This window comes from Carlito syrichta, unplaced genomic scaffold (assembly GCF_000164805.1).
Source record: "Carlito syrichta isolate Samal-C Ts95f unplaced genomic scaffold, Tarsius_syrichta-2.0.1 Scaffold303433, whole genome shotgun sequence".
NCBI classification, from domain to species: Eukaryota; Metazoa; Chordata; class Mammalia; order Primates; family Tarsiidae; genus Carlito; species Carlito syrichta.
Genome location: NW_007247529.1, coordinates 77,165 through 103,181, shown reverse-complemented (window position 1 = coordinate 103,181; position 26,017 = coordinate 77,165). Strand labels below are relative to the sequence as shown.

Genomic DNA, 26,017 nt, shown 5'->3' with positions numbered 1-26,017 from the left:
AAAACCTATGCATACACAACACCTAATAACCAATCTAAATCCCAATTCCTCTCTATTTTATGCTAATTCTACCTACACTATAGAAACTCTTAATTATAACCCAAACCAATTCCTAAGGAATGTGGCTTAGTCAAAACATCACACTGGGCCATTTCTGGGAACAATTGATTACAATCTCTTAACAAAATGGCTGTTCCGAAATCCTATAAATCTATTTTAACTTTTATAAAAGTGTCCAATTCCTAAATAAAGCTTCTAAAAAATAAAACCTAAGTATAAACTGTAAATTATATTAAAGCCAAAACCACAAATGTAGAAGATGGAAACAATGTAATTTCTAAAGTTAGCTGTATTCTTATTAAACCACAAAATATCATGTTTGATCATGCTTGAACTGACATAATTCACTGACATAGCAAAATCTATTCTACAATACTTTCTATGAATAAAATAAATTCAATTTTTATAATGAGTAGAAAAAACCCTATACTAACTGTAGCTAAAACCCGGTTTAAAAGAAGCAGACTAGTCCAAAGTACGCGCTGAGCCTTTAGGAATGTGGCCCAGCCCAAAGTTTGTGCTGGGCCATTTCTGATAGCTCTAGATATTTATCTATATTATTAAGGTTGAAACAGCACTTTGTATGTATATACTAATTCTACAAATATACTATTAAATCTTAAAAGAAGCTTGTACCGTATTAAAGGCTCCCAAATGTGACCTGAGTTTGAATTATGTTAAGTTGAAAGCCGAAACCGCAGTCTGTGAGAAACGGGAACAATGGACTCCTAAAGTAAACCATGCCTGTCGTACTCTCAGAACTTCATGCTTACATCACCAAAGTCCCTGCTAGTGGAACGTGCCAAAACAGCAAAGAAGGGAAGAGGGAATGAGCCTTCAGCTCCTGAACTCGTCCTAGTGATCTCAGGGTCCACAGCCTGCCTGGGTCCCTAACGCTCAAGCAGGCCTCCACGGCTGGCTCCCAACAACTTTAAAATCTTTGAGTAAATTTTCTACATAAGGCACTGTACTTGGGAAACAAACACATTGGGCATTTTTTATTATAACTATTGGTAATAGGAGTTTTATTATGTTTTAGAATGATTAGGGTTTTGCCAACTCTATGTCTTATCCTCAAAATAATTCTGCTATTTTGCTATTTCTTGTCATTCTATATGGTCACAAGAGTCTATAAATAAATATTAATATATGTTTTCAATTTTATTTAAAAAAGTAGAACAAACTTTGAAAACCAGACTATTTGAATATAAAAATTGTCTAGCAAAATATCTAGCACATGATAATAGTTCTCAATGTTTTCCTTTTGCCACTAACTTAATTTATCCTCTTTTTTCTCACCTCTCAGTTTGTTGGCTCTCAGGCTATCTGTTACCTTTCCACTTCCTGGTCTAGTTAAGCAGATAATGTTTGCCTACTTTTGCCTTTACTGTTTCAGAGTTGTCTCCATTTTCTACAAACAATTGCTACTTGGATTTTTCTTCTCTTATTTGATATAATTTTGTCAGAAATGAGATTGAAATGACTTTGTTTGTTTGTTTATTTGAGTTGGAGTCTCCGTCGCCCATGCTGGAGTGCAGTGGCATATTCATGGCCTCCCCAGCATGGACCTGCTGGGATCTGGTGATTCTTCCACCTCGGCCTTCCAAGTAGCCAGAACTACAGGTGCGCTACCACATCCAGCTAATTTTTTATTTTATTGTAGAGACAAGGTCTCGCCAACTTGCCCGGGCTGGTCTCGAACCCTCAGGCTCAGGCAAACCCACTCACCTCGGCCTCCCAAAGTGCTGGGATTATGGGTTAAGCCACCAAGCCCCGCCTGTGTTGATTAAAATAGCTTCGGAGGTGACTCTACAGTGCAATGAAATGGACATGTAATAAAGTTCAAGGCATTGGTCTTCCTTAGCCTTTACATTAGCTATTGCATCTTAATTTGTATATATTCTCCATTAGAATGTAATTTCCTTGCAACTTATACATTTTAAATCATATGAATTAACATGAGATAGGAAGATTGATATCATTGAAAAATCTTAGAATCAAACATTTATTCAAATCTCATGTCTGTTCATAACAGAATGTTTCTTTGAGAAGTTATTCTCTCTATGCTTCAGTTTTCAAATTTATAAGTTAGAAAGAATACTGCTATCTGAAGATCGAACAAAATAAAAGATATAAAACATCTATCATAATGCAGTAAAAAAAAAACTTCTCTCATTTTCCTATTTCTTCTTTTAGTCAACTCTACTTCCTTCCTATCTTACCCAGACCTTAGTATCCGGAGGCAAAATAAAGCATTTAATTAATTAATTAACTTTATAATGACATGTGCAAAGCCCCAAGAGGAATAATTGTGTTTTTATATTTTATGTCTTTCATTTATACACTCCAAGTTAATTATTTTAATATTTAACATTTAACTGACTGAGCACTGACAGGTGTGTACGAGACAATTATAGCATATTATTAAAATCATGAATCAACCCATAGATATAGCATTTTAGTTATACTACTTAAAGGACAAGGATAATTACATGTGGAAGTAAGAATTCTATACCCTTGCAGACAATGAATATAAAAGGATCTGTTGGCTAAAGGATGTTACACCAATCTAGTCTCTGGTTTTCTTTCAGGTGACTTTAAGACACATTTAATTTGTTGAGGGACCTTCAGTAAATTTTGTGAGAATTCTTGATTTTTTTCATTTAAGTTAAAGAATTCTATTGCCAATTATGAGTTGGTTAACAATCTCTCCCTTCATTTTTTCCTTAACAATTAAATAAAGACAAGTGATTGTTTTTATCTTATAGTGTTTATAGGCTTAAATTATGAAAATAAACTAATAACATTCTTTTATAATTTCTTATAAACTTTCTCTATATTGCTTCAAGGCTCCAATAAGTCATAGCTAGTAAAAGAAAATCAGAGGGATGATTATTCTATTGGTAATAAGTAGAAAAGTTTTAAAAAAGGAATTTTTAAAGCACTGATATTGTTGATTAATTGCTCTAAAATATATGTTCTAAAATAATGGTCCTCGTGGTTGCTTATGTATTCTATATTTTAAACTATTATATAACCAATTACACTAAACAAGCTAGAAATAATTTTAAGCTAGCAGAAAATAACTATGTTATACAATATAATATCATATGCATGGGTGTATGGTTCTGTATTTAAAAAATATAAGTAGCCAACAAGATGATTGAGTACCTCAAATTATTTTCTGTAAAATTTGTTTCTTGTCCACATTTTATTTGTGAGTATTTAGTTGTAGAAAAAAGTACAAAACATAAAATTAACAATAAACCAATTCGTAACAATTTTGCACTATAAATTAGAAAAAAATGATTGTTAATAAATGTCAATGTTTTATTGGCTAAGTTGACCTCACAAAGAATTATATTATTTCTGTTTTAAAAAAACATTTTGTAAAAGGTTCAAATATTCTTATATGTTTTAAATGGCTAAGTATTCCTATATATTCTGTGTCCCCCATTTATTTTAAATGAGTTTTTACTGTTTTATAGCTGATTCTGACTAGATGACCACAGCCTAATCAGGAAAGGAAATAACAACCTTGTTTGCCTCCTCCCAGGTTGCATTATTTAATTCTTTTTCTGTGACCCCAAATATTCTCCAAATACGTTATAACTTTTAGTACATATGTCTGTCACTCTTACTTACATTTTGTTTCTCCAGTCAAATTTATTGGCATATTTCCAGTATTTATAGTGTATATAAATTGTCATCTGATTAGCAGTCTGACACACTTCCCAAATTACCTTGAAGAAAAAAATCAAAACAACAACAAAAGCCTGGACAGCTCAGAATATTATGATAAATTACAAACACACTGAATATTTGGAATTTTAGAAAACCTATTGTCAAAATAAATAAATAGTAACTATGAATTTCAAGTCAATGAAACTTCCTTGAAAAATAGTTTATGTTCTGGTAAACTACAAGAAAGCATGTTGTTTTAAAAGAAACAAAGAAGGTGTATCCCGCTTTTAGTGTTTGCCCCTCACACAGAACTTCAAATCTTTACCAGACAGAAATGATTCAAGAAGTAAAATGTCAACAAGTGTTTCAGGACCAGAAGAGTGAATAGGCTAGAAATTGTGTTTTTCTCAATTATCAGACAAGCCTAACATTTCTAATTAAGCTTCTAGTAACATTTCTCTGGAAATTACAAAAAATTAAATTCAAAGAGTAAAGTGGAAAATATAAAATAAAATAAATACACTACAAACTATAATAAAGTTCAATACCTAGGAGGCTCAACCTAAGTAAACTGACTCAGAAACAGAAAGCAAAACACCACATGTTCTCACTCATGTGGAAGCTATGGTCACAAAGATAGAAATAATAGACACTGGGGACACTAATAAAGCAGAAGGGGTAAGGAGAACTAGGATCCAGAAACTACCTACCTGGTACAATGTTTGCTATCTAGGGAATGGGCCACCTGAGGCCAAATCCTCATCACTACATAATATGTCCACGTAATGAATATGCATATGTACCCCTTAAACTAAAATTTTTTAAAAAAATTTTAAACAGCTCAACACTATAGTGATATCTATTAGACAGTCACAAAATTGTGTGATTTACTCAACAAATAAACGGGCAGAACAAGGAAATAAAATAAACAAACTGCAATACATCATACAAGATCTGAAAACTTAACATATAATCAAGGAATATCAGAACACTATATAAAATAGATTGATTAGTCAAGTAGCTCAGGAAGAAAATAATGGCAACATATTTAAAATTTCACATTTGTGTATGTAATCTTTTATCATACACAAAAATAAAGAGTTAAGTACAAAGATAATTTTATTATTTTTTTTATTATTTTTTTGAGTTGGAGTCTCACTCTGTCTCCCAGACTGGAGTGCAGTGGCCTCTCCCGGCCACCGCAGCCTCAACCTGCTGGGCTCCAGCGATCCTTCCACCTCAGTCTTCCGAGTAGCCAGAATTACAGGCATGCGCTACCACGCCCGGCTGATTTTTTTTTATTTATTGTAGAGATGAGGTCTCGCTGCCCAGGCGGGTCTCGAACCCGCGGACTCAGGCAATCCACTCACCTCAGCCTCCCAAAGGTGTGGGACTATAGGTTGAGCCACCGAGCCCGGCTACAAAGATAATTTTAAAATCTATTTAATATAAATAAATAAATCATCTCTGGATAGGAAGCATTTTCTATTTAGATAACAACAAATGAAAAGTGAAAAAAGTTACATGTTTTCATTACACAACAATAAGTTATATAGATAAAATTTAAATAGCCATAATTAGAAAATAATAATAGGATCTATTATTACAGCTACTTACCAGGTGCCAGGCATTGGGCTATGTGTTTATAAGAATTAACACCATTAACTTTTGTAAGAGCATGGAAAGGTAGATTTTATTACTTTTCCTTCTTTTCTGAATTAGAAATTAAAGATTTAAAAAATTAAACAGCTTTACCAAGGATATAGAGCTATTAAGTATCAGGAGCTAGACTCTAAACCCAGGAAATATGATCCCAGAGCCTACAACTTCAGTCATTACACAAGACCAAAAGTTATTTTGTCTATTTCTAAACTTAATAATTTACATATAAAGGATCTTAAAAACATAAGCAGAGGTAGGGTCAAATGTATATTTATAAGACAATATATCAATGAAATGCTAAATTGTAGCAAATAGTGACATAAACTATGACATATAAATATGATTAATTGTTATTCACAAATGCAACACATCATTAACAACTAAATGGTAGTTGTTAAATCCTTTATTAGGAATTTAGGATGAAATGAAACATAAAATAGAGGCCTACTATCAAGAAGCTTACAGTCTGGTGGTAGGGAGAACAAGTAAATAGCTTAAATTCACCGAGTCTTGCATGGTAAATTTAATCACACGCACAAAGAAAGCCTATATAAAAGAGTAATAATGCTCTTATACTGGTGGAGAATCAAAAGAAAACTTTCTAGAAGTGAAGTTCAATATAAAATATTATTATTTAATAGACAATAATTAATAATATCAAGCAAACAAGTAATATATGCATTTGGACTTAAACTACTATCTTAATTTATAAACATATACATGTATGTTCACATGTGTTAACTTATTAAGAAAACAATTAGGTCATATACAGTCATTAATCACTTACAAACAAGGATTTGTTTTGAGAAATGTACTATTGTGCAGACATCATAAGTCTGGTACAACCTACTACACACTTAGACTATATGTTATAGCCTATTGCTCCTAGGCTACAAACCTATGTAGCATGTTATTGTACTGAAGACAATAGCTATAGACAGTTGTAACATATGGCAAATATTTTTCTGTCTAAAAACATCTAAACATAGAAAAGGTAAAGTAAAAAATACTGGTATTATAATCATGGGACTACAATAGTATATGTGGTGTGCCATTAAATAAAACATTGTTATAGGGTACATTGATATATAATCTCTCAGTGTGATTATAAGTAATTTTATTATAGTTTTGATAATTTTCTCTATTTCTCAATATATTCGCACATTTTAATTGTATGTCATATATAAGACATTTATAACAGAAAAACAAGTATATATAACATAATTGCTTAAAAATACCAAAAAGCACAAATTCATAGGGATGAGGTACACTGATGAAAATGTTTTTGGTGCTAAGTGTTAGGTTCGGAGGGAAGCAGCACCCACCTACCCCCATCTGCCCATCCACCCACCGACCCCCATCCACCCCTCTGCCCCAAGCCGTCCGCATATCTCGTTTGAAACCTCCCAGAACATGCCGCCAACTGCCAAGAAGGGCCAGACAGGAACTTTCCAGCCCAGGACGGATGCACCTGCCAACAACCCTACCAGCAGCCCCAGCAATAGCCACACAGGGCCAGAGATGATTGGACACTTTGCCTCCCCACCCTGCTGCTACCCCCGATACCCCCCCAGACGCAGCACCCTTAAAAACCCAAGCCACCCTTCCTAGGGCGCCGCTCCCCTGGCCCATCTTTCCGGACCACGGGACCTTGCCCGGGAGCTCCCCCCAATAAACGCTTGGTTTGTACCAGCCCCTTGTCCTGTGCCTCTTTCGGTATCTCCAAACATTACATCCCGGTGCGAAAACCCGTGAGGTGACCAAACCACACAGGCCTCACCTCCTGGCTCAGGGGCCTCCGGCCCGGACTACGAACCTCTGACCCGACGCTCTGTTGCAATCTTTGATGTGTGGTAAGTTCCTTCCCCGTGTCTGCCTCCTTCCTCTGTTCCAGGGTCTCCCTATCAGAAGTCACAGCTGTGCTAGGGATCACCCCCGTGCCGGTCAGAGGTTGAGCCTGGGGACGCCCACTCTACCCTGACCTTCTCTCTGTCCAGTCTGTCTTAATCAGAATTGGGATGCCTTTTCAGTCTCAGACAGACTCCGGAAGGAAGCCGACATGGGTAATCAGTCTTCCAAATTTAACTCTAAGACGCCTCTGGGCCATCTCCTCAGTAATCTCGACTAATTGGCTAATTCATTTCAGTACTGTGGCCTGGCCTCAGTATGTGCAGGATTATGGGCCTCAATGGCCACCAGAGGGAACCTTGAACTTTAACACCCTCACAGACTTAAATAATTTCTGTAAACGCAACGGAAAATAGTCAGAAATCCCCTACATCCAGGCTTTTTGGTATTTGCGCTCCCGCCCCTCCTCGTACCGCTATTGCAGTAGCACTCAAATCCTACCGGCGAAAGGAGGACCTCCCCCATCCCCTGTTCCCGACCTCTCCCTCCTCCCTTAAATGACAAGTCTTTCCCACCCAATTCGGAGCCTTCCTTACTCATAAATCTTCTGTAAAACTTAACTGCGCTGATCCCTCGTCCTCCAAATCCTCCTCCTCTTTCTTCCAACCCGCCCCCATACAACCCGCCCTCTCTCTACCCCCATCTTCCTCCTTCACCTTCCGACTCTCCCCTTCGCCTCTCTCTCTCCCCTCTCCAGTCAGTGCACATACCCGTTCGCATTGCATGAACCAACCTCCCCACCCCCTTGCTCCTGCGCCCACTTGTCCTCTCCGAGAGGTTGCTGGCCGAGATGGCTTTGTGGGAGTACATATCCCTTTTTCCTTGGCCAACTTATCTGCCATTTAAAAACCATTGAAGTCATTTTCTGCCAACCCTACTGCCTTTATCAAAAAGTTCCATTAGGGTGACAGTAGAGGTTGTAAATTATGATAAACTTAGGGAAATAACCCAAAGCCCAAATAAAAACCTGGCTGTTTTTCTAAACTGCCTCATCAAGGCTATGACTCTCCATACCTCCTTCAGTCCGGACAGTCCTGCTGGGGCAACTATTCTCACTACCCATTTCATTACCCAATCCACCCCCGATATCCGTAGAAAGCTGAAGAAGGCAGAGAATGGCCCTCAAACTCCTGTCTGTGACCTGGTAAACATGGCCTTTAAGGTTTTTAATGCCCATGAGGAAAATGCAGAAACCATTTTCCTCATGGGCATTAGCGCCTCCAGGAGGCTGCTAAACTGCAAGCCCACGCCCTGGTTGCAGCCCTTCAACCAATGTAACAGGGTTCAAGGGTCTCTTTGCATCTGGAGACGGGTAACAAAGCTCCCCTGGGAGCCTGTTTCAAGGGTGGCCAGGAGGGCCACTGGGCCAAGCAGTGCCCTAACCCGCATCTGCTGAGTAAGCCATGTCCTATCTGCAAGCAAATGGACCATTGGAAGTCAGATTGAACTTTGCCTGGCCAAACCCCGGTGCCTCCACACGGGGGTGTAGCCAAGCTGCCTACTCTGCTCCATTATCTGCTCGGACTGGCAGAAAGCTGAGAATGCCCGGACTCAAGGACCCCAATTACCCTCCCCAAGCCCAGGGTCTTGCTCCAGGTAGCGGGTAAGTCAATCTCGTTCCTCTTGAACACGAAATCTACTTATTCGGTTCTGCCTTCCTTCTCGGGGCCTCTATCTCCTTCCCAGGTCTCGGTCGTTGGTATCCACGGCCAGCCTTCTGTCCCCCTTCAAACCTTGCCTCTACCTTGTTTTCTCAATAATTGGATGTTTAGTCACTCCTTCCTTATTGTCCTGTCCTGCCCCTACCCAGTGCTTGGCAGGAATATCCTTTCAAAGCTAGGGGCCACTTTAACGCTGCTGGTTCAATCGGCAGCCCCATTCCTCACCAATATTGCTCTAGTCTCTGCCTCTCCCGATTCAGACCTGCCACCTCCCCTCCCGCCTCACCTAGTCAACTCCAATGTGTAAAACATTTCCACTCCAGTCATAGCCTAACACCACATCCCAGTCCGCATAGTTTTAAAAAAACCCTCTCACTTCCCTTCTAAACCCCAGTTCCCCATTTCAGTCACACACCGTAAGGGCCTTAAACCCATCATTACTCACTTGCTCTCTCAGGCCCTCCTCATACCCGATAACTCTCCATGTAACACCCCCATCCTTCCGGTTTGTAAGCCCTCTGGAAACTACCGCTTGGTCCAGGACCTCCGGCTCATGAATAAGGCAGTGGTCACTCTCCACCCAGTAGTTCCTAACCCCTACACTCTTCTATCTCGGATACCACCTCAGACAACACATTTCGCTGTCATTAACCTCAGGAAGCTTTCTTTACTATCCCCCTACACCCAGACTGCAGCTCTGGAAGCATCTGCAAGCTCCCTGGCATCCATGCAGCGACAAATAACCTCCCTAGCCCTGGTTACTTTACAGAACCACAGAGCCCTTGATCTTCTCACAGCCGGTCAGGTTGAAACCTGCATGTTTCTCCAGGAAGAATACTGTTTCTACATTAACGAAACCAAGGTGGTAGAAGAAAATGTCAATGTCCTCCAAAAGCTGGGAGACAAACTTTGCCAAAAAACACCGCTGAGTCGCCCTTCTCTGCCTGGTGAAACTCGGGCATCGCCCAATGGGTCATGCCATTCTTGGGACCTGTTCTACTTATCTGTCTTTTACTTATGGTTGCAATTTGTCTAATTTTTTGCAGTATCACATAAAAAAATTTCTTGCATTTCGCAGTCAATCAGCTACTCCTGCACCCCTATCCGTATGCCCCACTTCCCTCCGAGCCACCCCATCCCAGCCTCCGTTAAACTACGCCACCCTTCAGCCTAAAGCAGCCAGATCAAGTCAGCGCCCCTTATACCAAAGAGGTCAGGATGTTAGGTTCGGAGAGAAGCAGTACCCACCTACCCCCATCTGCCCCTCCGCCCCAAGACCACATCCACATATCTCGTTTGAAACCTCCCAGAACATGCCGCCAACTGCCAAGAAGGGCCAGACAGGAACTTTCCAGCCCAGGACGGATGCACCTGCCAACAGGCCTACCAGCAGCCCTAGCAACAGCCACACAGGGCCAGAGATGATTGGACACTTTGCCTCCCCACCCCGCTGCTACCCCTGACACCTCCCCAGATGCAGCACTTTTTCTTTTTTTTTTTTTTTGAATTGGAGTCTCACTCTGTCGCTCAGACTGGAGTGCAGTGGCCGCTCCCAGTCACCGCAGCTTTGCCTGCTGGGCTCCGGCGATCCTTCCGCCTCAGCCTTCCCAGTAGCCGGAATTACAGGAATGCGCTACCACACCCGGCTGATTTTTTTTTAATTTATTGTAGAGATGAGGTCTCGCTGCCCAGGCAGGTCTCGAACCCGCGGGCTCAGGCAATCCACTCACCTCAGCCTCCCAAAGGTGCGGGATTACAGGCTGAGCCACCGAGCCCAGCTCAGATGCAGCACTTTTAAAAACCCAAGCCGCCCTTCCTTGGGTGCCACTCCCCTGGCCCATCTTTCCTGACCACGGGACCTCACCTGGGAGCTCCCCTCAATAAACGCTTGGTTTGTACCAGCCCCTTGTCCTGTGCCTCTTTCAGTATCTCCAAACATTACACTAAGTAGGTTACATTTTGAATCAAATATGAAAAATACATTTTGAGTGGTAAAGGATTAATATACATATGGAAGAGTGCCTCACGTTTTGAATACCATCTTCATCTCCACATCTCCACTGTTTGCTGTTGTTTTGTTTTGTTTTTGTTTTTGTTTTTGGACAAACTCTTCCCCTCTCCAGGCACACTGATGCCTGGGGTCATAAACATGTATATTGAAAAAACAATTCAGCATATCAGTTTCCAAAGTCCTTAGATAATACCAAGTAGTCTCATTTAGCACTTCTAACATGCCCAACTCTGTGACAGTTTTATCTGCTCCTCGTCCAACTTTGGAATTCTGATCTAAATTTGAAAAGTCTCTTAAGGTTGTGGCTTTATTCTGGGTTTTCTAACAGGCTGTCTATCTAAAAAGTAGTCTTCTGTCCTTACTTCTTGTTCTGAAACAGATGTCTATAAACTAGATATATCTTGAGACTCTTGTACTTTCTCATAATTACGTATTTTTTTCCTCTCGGTGGGGAATAGAACCAAAAAGACAGTTATTTGCCAACAATATGAGAATGTAAAATTGAAAAACAAAAACTGAATTGTGTAATGGAATACATTGACTTCCTTTACAGTGCACAAGGCCAAGAGAGATTTTGGCTCCAATGCTGGTTTGGACTCTGAAACACAGAATTTTATTTTTAATTATATTGCTTTATAGGATAGTCACATACTTATTTTTCTCAAAATACTGGCCTCTGCCACACAGTCTTGTGTGATCTAAATCTCCTGAATATTATATGTATAAAGAGGAGATAGTGCAAATAATTTTAATTATAAATAATATGTGAATATCACTGGTAATAATTAGAGAAAAGGAGATCAAAGTTTAAGCAAAGCAAAGTTACAAAATTGTCAGTGATTTGAGCATCTTGAAAAAAATAACTAAGGCAAACAAACCAGAGATTGGTACTGGTATTCCCTGTCTGCCATAGAGTAGGAAGTTTATACAGGGATAGAAGACAGGTGGCTTAAATCCGAATATCTGCTTGGTACACTTTGCTGAGACATTAAATATCCTGGTGAAACTAAGACCTCAGGAAAAAAGAAATTCAGCTGAATCCAAAAATAAAATCGTAATTCATACAGGAGTATTGTTTTAAATGTTTCTGAGATATATACATAATTAATCTGTTTTAAATGTTTTGTATTGTTTTAAATGGTTCTGAGATATATACATAATTAATTTGTTTTTTAATTGCGGTATTTAAAAGCTCTTTGATTAAAAAAAAAACTCAGGAAAAAAATTACTTTTCTTCCCACTCTCATAATTCAGTTGAAATTGCCTCATTAACCAAAATGCTTGTGGATGACACTACCCCAAATCTCTTTCCTAAGTAAGCATAATTTTTATCCTGACAGCTTCCTTTCTTCAATCTCATCTTCCTCTAAGATCCCTCTCATTAAGGCCCTGTGAGCCCTTGGATTGGAGTAGCTGGATCATAGCCTGGCGAATCATCTTGGTCTTCAAGCTGTAAATGATAGGATTCAATACAGGTGGTAAGAGCAGATAAACATTGGCCAAAGTGCTACAGAGCACCCTTGGGGTGGAGCGGAAGAGGCGGTGTGCTAAAGATAGGCTGATCATTGGCACATAGAAAACAGTGACAGCACAGATGTGACAGACACAAGTGCTAAGAGCTTTTTGTTGCTTCTTTGGGGCCACAATGTTCAGAACAGTACGGAGGATCAAGACATAGGAAAAAAGAATAAACAGTAAGTCAGTGCCATTTAGGTACAGCTGAATAAACATTCCCCAAAAACTGCTTATCCTGGAGTTGGAATGTGCGTATTTAATCACATCTGGGTGGTAACAAAATGGATGGGAAAGCTCTTGGCCCCCATGAAAAGACATAGTCTTTAGGGCTACAACAATGGGAAACATGAAAATTCCTTGTCGTATACAGATGACCAGTCCAATCACCAGAATCATCATATCTGTAAAGATATTGGCATACTTCAGTGGGTTACAGATAGCCATTAAACGGTCAAAGGCCATGGCTACCAGCACTGAGGACTCCAGCAAGGTGAAGGCATGCAAAAAGAACATTTGAATGAGGCACTCTTTAAAGCTGATCTCCTGGGCATGAAACCAGAGAACACCAAGCACAGTGGGAAGGGTTGTGATAGTCAGACACAAATCAACAGTTGAGAGCATGGAGAGGAAATAATACATGGGCTTGTGGAGACTCCGCTCAATAATGATGACTAATAAAATCATGCTGTTTCCCAAGAGGGCAATAACATAGAGACAGCAGACAGGAATGGAGATCCAGACATGAGCACACTCTAGCCCAGGAAATGCAGTGAGGAGGAAGACTGAGGAGGATGATGTGGTGTTATTAAAAATTATCATGGTGGGTTGAGGGCACACCCTGAAAAGAAAGAAAATAATGAGAGTAACTGTCATACTGATCTTTTTATATGTTCTCTTTCATAGACCCTTCCCCAATTACACAATTGTCTCTCTTTATTCAAATCCCCCAATCTGTCCAAACTTTACCTGTACAGTGACCATTTATATACCTGAATTGTACCCTACATCTTTAAAATAAAAATTTTAAATTTAACAAATAATCTAATTACTGTGCCTATCACATAATTCTACAGTGAGTTGGATTTTTCCTGTTAGAATCTGGCCCCATTCTTCTGCCTCTACCCTCTTCTGACCATAAACTTCAATCTCTCTAGGCTTATTCCTACTCTACTATCCAGACTAGCCCTTGCTTGAAGTAGAAAATGCTTTATATATGTAGGTCACACATATGCACACATACTAGCAAAACAATAATAGTCACAATTACTATCTTATGGATCTTTGTATAAATAAGTCTTCAAGCTATATAAGTTGCTCCAGAAATAATTTTTTAAAGCACATAAACATCACTCTGGCCACTTGTGATGACATACTCCATGGTGTTCTTACTGGAAGCTGGTTTGGAATATTGTATCCAGAGTTATCCTTGTACCTGAGAAATGGTCACACTATTTTCCTGTTCTCCTTAATAGTAGTCTACTATTTTTGCATGAGGACTTCTCTATTCTATTTTGTATATTGGAATAATTCTTAACAAATTCTTCCCTTCCCAACTCCACATACTCTGAGGACTTTGATTCATCTTATCTACTATTTCTATTTACCTGTATAGTTTTCCCAGTCTACCAAAATAATTGGATCTTATTTTTTTCTCCATATTATATTTTCCACTCCTTTCCATGGATATCTAACATGTGATTTTGAGAATACTCATTGTAAATAGACTGCCCTATTGAATGGTGTCAAGATTTCTAAACATTATTCTAGAGTATATAACCCCAGGTATCCTGAGTTATGCCTAGTAAACAAGTCTAGACAAAACACTCTCTCATATCAGCTTCTACATAAGTTCTGATATTTTGTTAAAGTCATGATGAGAATTCAGTGAGTCACTGTGAAGACTATGTTTCACTTTGTTGGCTAGACTATGGTGAGGCCATGGACATTTGCATCATGTTATATTATTGGGAGACTCTAAGACCAAATTCTGCATTCCTCTCTCCTTGTTTTCCTTGTTTTGTGAGTGTGAACCAATTGTGCCAATATAGATAATTAAGTTAGTTAATTAAGTTAGTGAAATTATCTCTTTCAGACCCTGGTTATGGCCATATTGAAAAGCAATTTAAATTACTTATAGACATACGACATCAGGCATGGGAGGCACTCAGCAGCTTTGGCAATGGGAAAATCACAAATGAGATAGAATTAGGGACCAACAACAGAAAGAAAGCAACTCAGTAACAAATAAGCTGAGGTGATATCACAAGTTGTAATATCAAATAGTCCAATGGGTGAGAAAGTCCATTGAATGACAGACAGAAGGAAAAAAAACAGAAATGGTGCCATAAGAAAGGCAGAAGATGAGACCTATTTTATGATTATTGCAACTCTATTTCAGAATTGTTTAATGACTGCTGGTAAAAAAAAAATTCAAGCCGGGCTCGGTGGCTCAGCCTGTAATCCCGCGCCTTTGGGAGGCTGAGGTGAGTGGATTGCCTGAGTCCGCGGGTTCGAGACCCACCTGGGCAGTGAGACCTCATCTCTACAATAAATCAAAAAATCAGCCGGGCGTGGTAGCGCATGCCTGTAATTCTGGCTACTCGGAACGCTGAGCGGAAGGATCGCCGGAGCCCAGCAGGTCGAGGCTGCGGTGGCCGGGAGCGGCCACTGCACTCCAGTCTGGGCGACAGAGTGAGACTCCAACTCAAAAAAAAAAAAAAAAAAAAAAAAAAATTCATCATTACTAATTACAAATTTTTAAACGTTTACTTAAGCCAAGTAGTCCACAAAGAGTAAACAAGGAGTGATGTCCCTAGCCTAGTTGGTGTGTGGACATTGCCAGTCCTAAGTGTCCTCATCTTTCAGTGGTCTAGGCTTTCTGCATTGGTGACAGAGTAGATATAAGGAATTTGCTACTGACAGAGCTTGACTATTGTTAATTACATAAGGATAACTATAAGGATATACTGATTATTTTTCTCCTCCTCCAATTTACTGAAGACAGTGAGAGAAATTACCACATGCTACCTCAGTGGGAGAAAAAATCCTAGTTGTTTTGTCTGTTATAATCTTTGGTATTATTATATAATACATGTTCACAATTTGGTTGGGAAGGGCACTAAGATTCAGGAAAACTTGTGCCAAATGAGATGTAGATTACAAATATGCTGAATTAAATCAAATACTCACACACTGAATGGCAATCTGAATGTCAGTTACTGTACTGAGGCCAGGGAGACAGAAAAAAGTTAAAATATATATATATTTCTGCATTCAGAATTTCCCCAACTTAGACAAAATATTCATAGAGGGCGACTACTTCAAGGGAAAGATCTCCCACAAGAGAGAGCAAATACTCAGGTGAGAAAACAATAGACTGTTGAGAATTTGCTTCATTCTTCTTTTCCTTAGCCTGGCAACATAGACATTAAGAGTGATTATCTTTCTCTGTGATAATCATTAGGAATCTCACTGCAACACTAAATCTATTGACTCTCCTTCAACGGTACTTTATGTAAGCTTTCTATGACACTTACTTTTACTGACTTGACCATATTTCTTTCTCCCACTAGAATACTGGCCTTTGGAAGCACAAAACATATACTGTTCATCGTTATATTTTAAACACAGACAAGCATAATTCTTGATACATGATAAAACTCAATCTAATTAACACTAGGTGTATTGATAGATGAATAAACAATAGATGATAAAAAGGCAGATCAAGAATAGAGGAGAGAAAATAGAATGAGCCTAAAAGTTTTGAGAAAAGAATGAACCATGGGTAAATTACTTCCTTAGCCATCATAAAGAGAGTGAAAATTCTTTCATTAATTGGAAAAAGAGGGTAGACTAAGAAAAGGAAAAGAGTTAAGTTCTTTGTACATGTCCTATATTTCACTATCCACTTTATATATAATTTTAGAAAAATTTTGAGGTAGATAAATTTCTCCTGTTTAAAAGAAAAAAAAGTAGACCCAGGAAGGTTAAATAATATATCCAAGATTAAATAGTTAGATACAGATTTAATTCCAAAGTACATTTTTTTAACTAAACTTCAGACCATTCAAGAGACCAGGCTAATGAGATAATTTGGGTAGTTGGATATTGTAATTTCCTTCTATTAAAATGCAACATTTTAAAATATACTATTATATATCTCTATGATGCAGACATTAAATAGAAATGAGAAATGAGTAAAATAGAGAACTGTGTCCTCATTACTCATCTAAAGAAGGATATTTGTGGAACCCAAGTGTGTTTTAAAATGCATGTGAATTTCTATATATGTTTGTATTGTGTGCCTCCATGTGCTGATGCGGGGAGTTTGGGGGTGAAAGAGTAACTGAGAGGTAAGATGCCCATACAGCACATACTAGTTATCTTCATTCTTTAAGAGAAAAAAAACATGGGATAATATGAGGGTTGTAGAAAAAGTAGAGACAGTTGCTCATTTTGCTGCTGGGGAGCTTTTCCCTGTAGAATGGAGACAGGAGGAGCAACGGGCTTTATTTCTATGAGCTCATACAGTTCTTTATCCCATCCTACCTGTAGCTTCCATCAATTCACTGCATTGTCTTTCTCTGCTTTTTATGCCACTATTCCTCATTGTTAACTTCCTCCCTTTCTGTGTCTTCTCAGATATGCACTCTCTCCTTACCTGGCCACATCAGCAGGAAACTGCATCAACTTCTCTTCAATCCCATAGAAGTGCAGGGACTAAACCAGCTCTCAAGGTCAGGGGCTTTATAAGCAGCCCAGTAGAGTCTCCAGAAAACAGGGAGCTTTCTTGGTTAGTAAGCAAAATGGTTGGAGTAAGAGTGATGGGATCCACATGCATATGTTCCTCTACAGTACCTCAGTCACATCTCTCAAACATAGCTTAAAACCTTGCTCCCAGGCCCAAGCAAACCCAATCCATCAGGAGCTTGGAGCAGAGCTTTGGCCCTGGGGGCTGACAGTAATGGGTATCAGCAAAAACTGCCTGCCTGTTTCAGATAACTACAACCATTCCTTTTCACCCAGCCTTAGGCTACAGACTCTCAGTCAAGGAGGCTCCCTGAATGTCAGAGCTTGATTAGGAAAGGGCAGACAGAGTCATCCCTCTGTTCTCTGCTTCCAATATGTACTCTTATTAGGTCTCATTATTCCCCAGGACAATCCCATCTTCCTCCTCTTACACAAGAACCTCTCCTAAGAAACCTTCCTATTTGAGTCACATCTACACTCGCCATCCTTCTAAGTATAAACAGCCTAACATTTGATGAATATATAATATCTGACGGAAACTTCACTATACCCCTTAAATACATTGTCTTATTAATTCATAAATGACCTTATGAGTTAAATGTTATTATCCATTATTTCACACCTGAGGAAATTAAAACTCAGAGAAGTTCTCAATAACTTTACCCATCTAAAAGTTAGATCATTGAAGAGTGGTATTCAAATTCATGTCTATCTAATTTCAAAGCTCTTGACCTTAACCAACATACTATATTATCTTCTATTGTCAACCGTTCCCACTCATAGCTTCAGAAACCAAATACACAGTCTTCAATCTATCTTCATGCCCACATCTGGCTTAAGCTTTATTTTGACCAGAATTCAACTCATCACAGTAGACAGTAAATTAATTATCCTGGTTATATCTAATTCTCACAGGCTTTTTATATTTCTTGAAACGGTTTTCTCATCCATATTTTCACTGTATATGTATGAGGCAAACTGAGCAAAGGTACTTATCCCGATGATTAGGAAGTTTAAGGGATTCCATAGCGTTACAATCAAGTAATGCTCAGATTCATATGCAAACACTATATTTTTCCCCTGGTTCCCATGATTAAAGTTGAATGATCCTGAACTTTTCAAATATGATTTCTTAATATTAAATGAGAACAGAAAGTTTAGGAAGCATAAATCAATCCTGACAATGTATAATATTTATTAATTTAAAAAATGTGTTCAGTGGTTTCTCTTGCCCATGCCAGTTCTGGCATGTCTCCCGTTCTTTTCTCTCTTCTTTCTCTAATAAACTTTGTTTTTAAACTTTAAAAAATTTAAATAAATAAAATAAAATAAATTAAAAATGTGTTCACCATATGTTCTAAACTACATTAAGCACTTGAAATACCATGAAGTGGAATAAAACACCTTCTTTATTGTGTAGTACATAGAGTAGCAGGAAAAATATATTGTTAGGTAATCATAATACAGTGTGAAAAACCATAAAGTAACAAAAGGCAAATCAGAAAAGGCCTCTGAACAAAAGAAAAGTTGAAATTGAGATCTAAAGCAGATAATAGAATTCCTTGTTTATACAACTCACTGAATGACCATCTCCTCATACTTCCCACAAACAGTTTTTTTTTTATTTTTAGTATTTTTTTCTTTCCTGTTTAAGCCCTTTATACATATATACTTTATTTCTATAAAAATCAGAAATAATTACATAAATAAAGGAAAAAGAAGATAAGTGTTCTGCACCAAATACAAAAGCAATTATAATGGAATAAGAGCAGTTAGAAAACATTTCTCAATGGGTTATTATACAACAGCATAGAACATAAAACTCAGCATTGAAAAGGAATAAACTACCATTACATGCAACAAAATGGGTGAATCTCAAATGCATTACATTAAGATGCTAGACATAAAAGACTAGCACAAGGTTCCATTTGTATGACACTCTGGAAAAAATGATATTTATAGGGAAGGAGAACAAATCAGTTTTTTTCCAGAGGCAGGATGTGAATAGAAAGGTTGACTACAAATGGTCAACATAAAGGAATTGGATGAGTGATAAAATTGTTCTGTATCTTAGTTGCAGTGTTGGTTATATGACTATATGCATTTGTCAAAACCTATGAATCTATATACTAAAATGAGTGAATTGTATTGCATGTAAATGTTTAAAAAGCTGTCCTATAATTTTTAAAGTATAAATTTTCATATTTTTATCAAGTTAAGATAAATTATTGCTCTCATCAAAACCATTATGCAATTTCATTTCACATTCCATTGTAACCATACTGTTCAATGCATTAACTGCTAGCCACAAATGATTACTTAAATTAACATTTAAATTGACAAAAATAAATTTAAAATTCAGTATCTCACTTGCACTAGCGAAGTTTCAAGTGCTCAATGGCCATATATGACTACTGGTTACTGTATTCAACAGTAGAGATATCAAGCATTTTCTTTTCTACAGAAATTTCTATTGCACAATGCTGCATTTGATATCCTTCTCTAACTTGTTTGCACTTGCAAAGGAAAAATATATTAAATGCCATTCAAATTCAACTTTGCCCCCAGAGAACACCTGGACAATCTGCCATCTAATCTGTTTGGTCCTCACACTGTATACAATGGGATTGAGCACAGGAAGAAGCAGCAGGTAGATATTGGCCATGAATGTGTATATTATTGGTGACAAATGCTTCCCATACTGATGAATCAAGGTCATGCTGATGAGAGGTACATAGAAAAGCTGTGTTAGAAAGCAAGAACTTACTCCAATATGCAAAATTATTTTAGACCAAACCATGTACTTGCATATTTACAGCAAATGTACAAGTGACTTGCTAAAATAAAACATTGGCTTATCTCTATTTAAAATGAAAAAAAAGAAAGAAAGAAAGAAAAGCAGCACTGCACAGAAATGAGAGAGACAAGTGTTGAGAGCCTTGAGCTTCTCTTCCTGAGAGGTGATGTGCAATACTTCTTGGAAGATTGGAATGTAAGAGACCACAATAATCAAGGCATTTAGTACAATGATAAAGATCACAACCAGCAGGTCATAAAGGCTATTGACACTGGTGTCAGCACAGACAAGTCTCATGGCATCCTGATGAAGGCAGTATGCATGGGAGAGGACATTGGAGTGGCAGAAAGGTCGCCTTTTGATGAGGAAAGGTACGGGGAGCTCAGCCCCCATGCCCCGCAGTAAGACTGCTGCTGCAATCTTGCTGATGACATGATAAGTGAGAGCGATAGCATAATGCAAAGGGAAGCAAATGACCACAAAGCGGTCAAAGGCCATTGTCACCAGAACACCTGCTTCCCACTCTCCCAAAGTTGTGGATGAAGAACATCTGGGTGATACAGGCATTAAAAGTTATTGAACACCAGTTGAACCAGTGAACACTGACCACGGTGGACGTGGAAGAAAGTGAAAGGTTGAGGTCAGTGGCAGCTAACATAGCCAGAAAATAATACATGGGTTCATGGAGACTTCGTTCAATTTTGATGACAACAAGGATGGTGACATTGCCCAGAAATGTGGTGCTGTAAAGAAGACAGAGGGGCAAAGCCATCCACAAGTTCTGCTCTGGCATTCCTGGAATTTCAGTCAGCATGAAGAAGGTCTGGTAATTATCAATGGTTTGGTTGAGTGTTAACATCATGAAATAAAGGTTAAACCAGACAGAAAGAGAAGAGCTCATTAAGACAAATAGTCTTCAAATGAATCAGAGACACTAAGTATTGATATGGTATGCATAAGAGGGAGTGACTTAACTATTATTCTAACATATCTGTGTTTACAGTATAATGTAGAAATCTGATACCCTGTCCCATGAGGCTGGCATTCTGTTACTGATCATCAGATGCTAACATATCTAGAAGAAAAAGAAAAACAAAGTTTGGTAAACATTTGTACCCATTAGAAATATATATCATTTGGAAACATTCAGGAGTTAACTGAAGACTGTAATACTAAGAAAGAATTTGGCACTGTGCATTTATGTGGATAATAAACACTGAAAGTATAACTGTAAAAAAATTAACAGGCACAAATCTTACACAAAGCTTACTCATAAACACAGATGTACAATGTGTACATGCATGAAAGTATGTGTGTATATCTAGGTTGTGATCTTACATTGTTGTGTTGAACCCGGGACTCTAATGAGAGAAATAGAGACCACAAAGAGCCAGCTCCGATGCAAACACATGAGGGTCTTTATTCAGGCTCGAGTCTGGGCTCACGCATGAAGCCCGTAGAGGCTTCATGGACCAGAGCCCTGATTCATAATGGCAAGCAGTTTTTATGCACAATTACAGAGGGAAGGGAAAGAACTTTAAACTTGATTTTACATGATTGGGTAATTTCTCCTAATGGGTACGAGAACACTTGGTATTGGTGGGTGCTGCCCATGATTGACAGAAACCTACTTAATGGGCAGAGTGGAATGTTAGATAAGTTAGGTCCATGCAGTCCCTGCGTATGAAGTAACCTGAGCCGGCAGGCAAAGGGTTACATTAGCCCTTTAAGTTTCCATCCCAAAGTATGCTTAGGAAAGCTTGTTTGCTTAACATTTACATAACATAACATGGTCATTATGGGACAACAAAAGCCAAACTTAACAAAGTTTTAAATATGAATGCTGCAAACACATACAGTGAATGTGGGGTAGAAAATCATATACTAATTCTGGGAATTTATAAAATATCACAAGCGTATTATAGCAAGGCGGTTTCTTTTATAAAAGTCTTTGTTCCCTGCAGGTTTACATAGCCACTGCGTGTAAATTATCACTGGGATAAAAACCGGTGATAGAGAGCAGCTGGTGCCTCTGAGTCTGCTGCCACCTTGTAGGAATGTCTGAAAGGGGCTTATCGCTTTATCATTTACATCCCGTTGTAAAAGCAGAAGTTAGCCTACTAATTTGGGGCTGACAATGCTTAACCCAAGAGTTCTAAATACAAACACCACTTACGCCATTATACAATTGGTCACGACCCGGCACCCGACATATGCCTAATTCTACGGGGTCTGAGGTAGGATTTAAAGTACTAAGATTTCATTTGAGGTAGAATTTAAAGTACTAAGATTTCATAAAATACATGAGGTAGGAATACACAAAATATATAGTAAACATGAGGTGGGGATATATGAAATATAGTGAACTAAACACTACTTTTACAGCAAGTATGGCTTTTTAAGTTTCCTGGTTTCTTGGGTCTCTCAATAGCATGCTCTTAACCTAAGTCTATTTTTGTCCTCTCAGTTGCACTTTAGACATGATCTTTTTCTTCTTTGGCACTCAGTTTTTCTACCTGAATGATGTGGAATGGAGGAAGAAAGTAATTTAAAGCTCTGACCTCCTACATTCCTAAGAGTCTATGAGTACAAAAGGGATCTCAACTTTTAGTATGTGAGGTAGGGAGAAGATACATTGGCTTCCAAGAAACTTTAGTAAGACCCACTATGGTAGGCAGAATAATAGCCCCTAAGGATAACCACATCTGAATCTTTGAAACCTATGATTATGCTATCTTTTATTCCAAAAGAGAATTTTCATAGGTAATTAAAACTAAGGACCCTGAGATGTATAGTTTATATTGGATTGTCCAGGCAGGTCAAATCTAATCACATGAGAACTTAAAAACAAAAAAACTCTTCCCCTGTTGTGGAAACCTAGAGAGTTGGCAGCATGAGAAGAACTGGAAATGACTTGGCTTTGAAGATGAAGGATGGGAATCAGAAACTAAGAAATATGGGTGGACTGTAGAATCTGGAAAGAATTTTCACTAGAGGCTCCAGAAGAATTGTAGAAAGGAATTCCTAAAACTTGGCTTTAGCCCAGTGAGACTCATGTTGGACTTCTGACCTAAAGGAGTGTTATATAATAAATATGTGTCATTTTAAGACACTAAGTGTGTATTAATTTCTGTAGCAGCAGTAGAAAACAAAAACTCATAAGCTGAGACGAGTTGCTTTAGTCCTTTTTCAGAAATACCCCAAGTCTTTACATTGTCAGTCATATTAACTCAAGCCTTGTCTTTTTATTGTGTAAACTCCTCATTGTGACTAGATTCCTCTGTCCTAAGGTACATCTGAAAAGGAATTCTGATCCATATTTCTCTTCCTTGGGTAATAGAATGACCTCTAATACATGTAAGGAGTTTTTACAACTAATAATTGGTTCAGCCAGATGAAATTCATTCATGCAGAATCTCTCAAATGATGGGTTCAAACATAGTCCACATTAGTGATGTCAATGCCCATGGGTGTTGAAAACTCATCTGGACTTTTTTTCCCTGTTTCTCCATAGAGACCCCTCAATTTCTTCATTCCATACTACTATGTGGCTGTTCTAAGAAGCTCTGTCTTGAATTATCAGTAACTACATTTTTCACTATAACTCCAAGTGAGACCTAGCTAAATCTATAAGCCATTCTAGACATTAATGCTTAATGACTATGATCAAATTTAAAATATTGATGCTACAAAGTCAATTATTTTTCATTTCATTTTCTTTTTTTGCTGTTATCTTTTTCAATAAAAGTTACCTTTAAAAAGATATATGCAAATGTGCAGTTGAACTAATCACCTTTTCAGGCCAATCTAGTCACATCTGAAAGATAATTTAGGATTAAAGGAATGAGCAGTTCTATAACGGCTCTTAATTTTGTATTTATCATAACCCTTCTGAGAATCTTATAACAGATCCCCCAAGTAAGAATGCACACACACACATACACACACAAATATATATAAAGTTCTACTTGAAAATTAAGTGATTTCACATACTGCTAAAACCATGTATGGACTCAGGTTAAGAACCTCTACTTTAAGAAATTCCTTTTTTGAAAAGATAAACTAGAAGCCTGAGTCGCAGAAAAAACACAAAACCACTAGACAAAATCCAAAGTTAGACACAAAACACAGAGAGCTCTGGGTGTCTGGGACTAAATGGCGATAGAAAAGAGTTACTCCAAATTTCTTAGGAATCAGTAGTTTAGTGTTGTATTGTCCAATATGGTATCCACTAGACATATGTGTCTAATTAAATTTTTATTATTTAATTTAAAATTAAACTTCACCACAGCTGTACTAGCCACATTTTAACTGTTCAGTAGTCACATAAGGTTAGTGGATACCATATTGAATAGAACAGATGGAGATGAAGAATATTTTCATCAATGCAGAAAATTCTATTAAAACTTGAAAAATTGAAGCTGAAAACTACACACTTAAGGGATACCAACATTCTAGCTGATCTCTTGACAAAAGCTAAAGTAAATGGAATTTGAGGGTCTTTCCCTTATATACTATATAAACAATGTCACTTTTTACCCATATGTCTCTTTGTTTATGCCCCTCTTTTAGAATTTGAAAAGAAAAATCGTTTTAAAACTAAAAGCTCTAGAGAGGGACCTCCTTGGTTTGAGTCCTGGTTCCATGACCTTGACAAGTTACTTAATCTCTGTACTTAATTAATCACCTTTTTACAATAAAAAATAAAAATAATAGCGTCTACCATGGAACTGTTAAGCATATGCCTTGAAAGTACTAATAGATCACTTAGATAAGCACCAGGTACATAATAAACCCTTAATAAAGTTTAGATATATTCACTATTCATCTACTATCTATAAACAGGGCAACGTTTGCTTAACTATAAAAAGTCTCTCAAAAATATTTGTCAAAAAATCGATTTCTATGCTGATAAATGTATCTGCCTACTTGTCCACATATTATCTGTATATTTTAATTAAATTCAACATTGCCTAAATCTTTCCATCTCTCAACACTGAATATCACTGGCTTACAAGTAGTGGCTGTTGTAAGATGGTGCATTCTGTGACTCTGTCTCAATAACTTTGCACTTTACTATTAATGGTTATTGTAAAAGATTTAAAGAAAATAGACCCCAGATAATCACAATGAAAGGATTATTATAGCAATCTTTGGTAGTAAAATTCAGAAAGAAACAGAAAAGAATAGGAAGATTTATTCTGGGGAACTAAAAACCGCAAAGAAACACTACACTGGCAATCTAAGGAGCTTAATCTCAAAAACTTGCACAACTCTTCCAGAATTCAGGATGTAGATATTAAACCACACTCATGATTCCTTAAAATCTCATCTTCTCAGCAAAAACTTCTCATATTGAATTAATTTATTCAGTGATGACTTTATATTTGTTGAATGCTTACTGCTTACCAGATGTATAATATTATATTAGAGGACTTAAAAGAGCAACATTTTTCCTTTCCAAGACCCTTAGCAACAAAATCAAGATCAGAAATATGAATGTACTGTACGCCGGGGGCTGAACAAAGGCATGTCTTACAGATGGGACAATATGTTCAGCTCTTGTCCTCAGTTCGACTTAGCTTAAATACATCTTTCCAATAGTCATAGACCATGAAGAAAGTCAAGCCTGAACTTTCTTCACAGAAAAAATGCTGGAGCTTTTGTAGCTTCAAAAGAGTATGTAGGGGTAGATGTGGAGGAAGAGTGGACATTGAAAGTCCTTCCCTACTATCTACTAAGGAACTGCAGTTCAGTACTCTTGTCTACCCAGATTTTCAGGTGGAAAGGTTGCTCTCTGATGGTCAGGCATGAGCATACTACATTCTTAAAGGAGCTGAATTGCAGGGTAAAAGAGAGAGTTGTCCATTTGACTTGTCTCCTGTGGGATTCATATACCAGACTGTCACTTGAGGAAAAAAATGTGTGTTGTCAGCCTTAAGCTGGGACCCAGGATGGAAGGACAACAAT

General features: G+C 37.9%; 1 protein-coding gene across 1 annotated transcript; it reads right to left on the bottom strand.

Annotated features, from left to right (window-relative positions):
• Positions 1-12,342: 12,342 nt before the first annotated feature.
• Positions 12,343-13,323, bottom strand: LOC103260919 (olfactory receptor 51T1). Its single transcript, XM_008058568.1, has one exon. The coding sequence runs from the start codon at positions 13,318-13,320 to the stop codon at positions 12,343-12,345; it is 978 nt and encodes a 325-aa protein (XP_008056759.1). The 5' UTR covers positions 13,321-13,323.
• Positions 13,324-26,017: the final 12,694 nt, after the last annotated feature.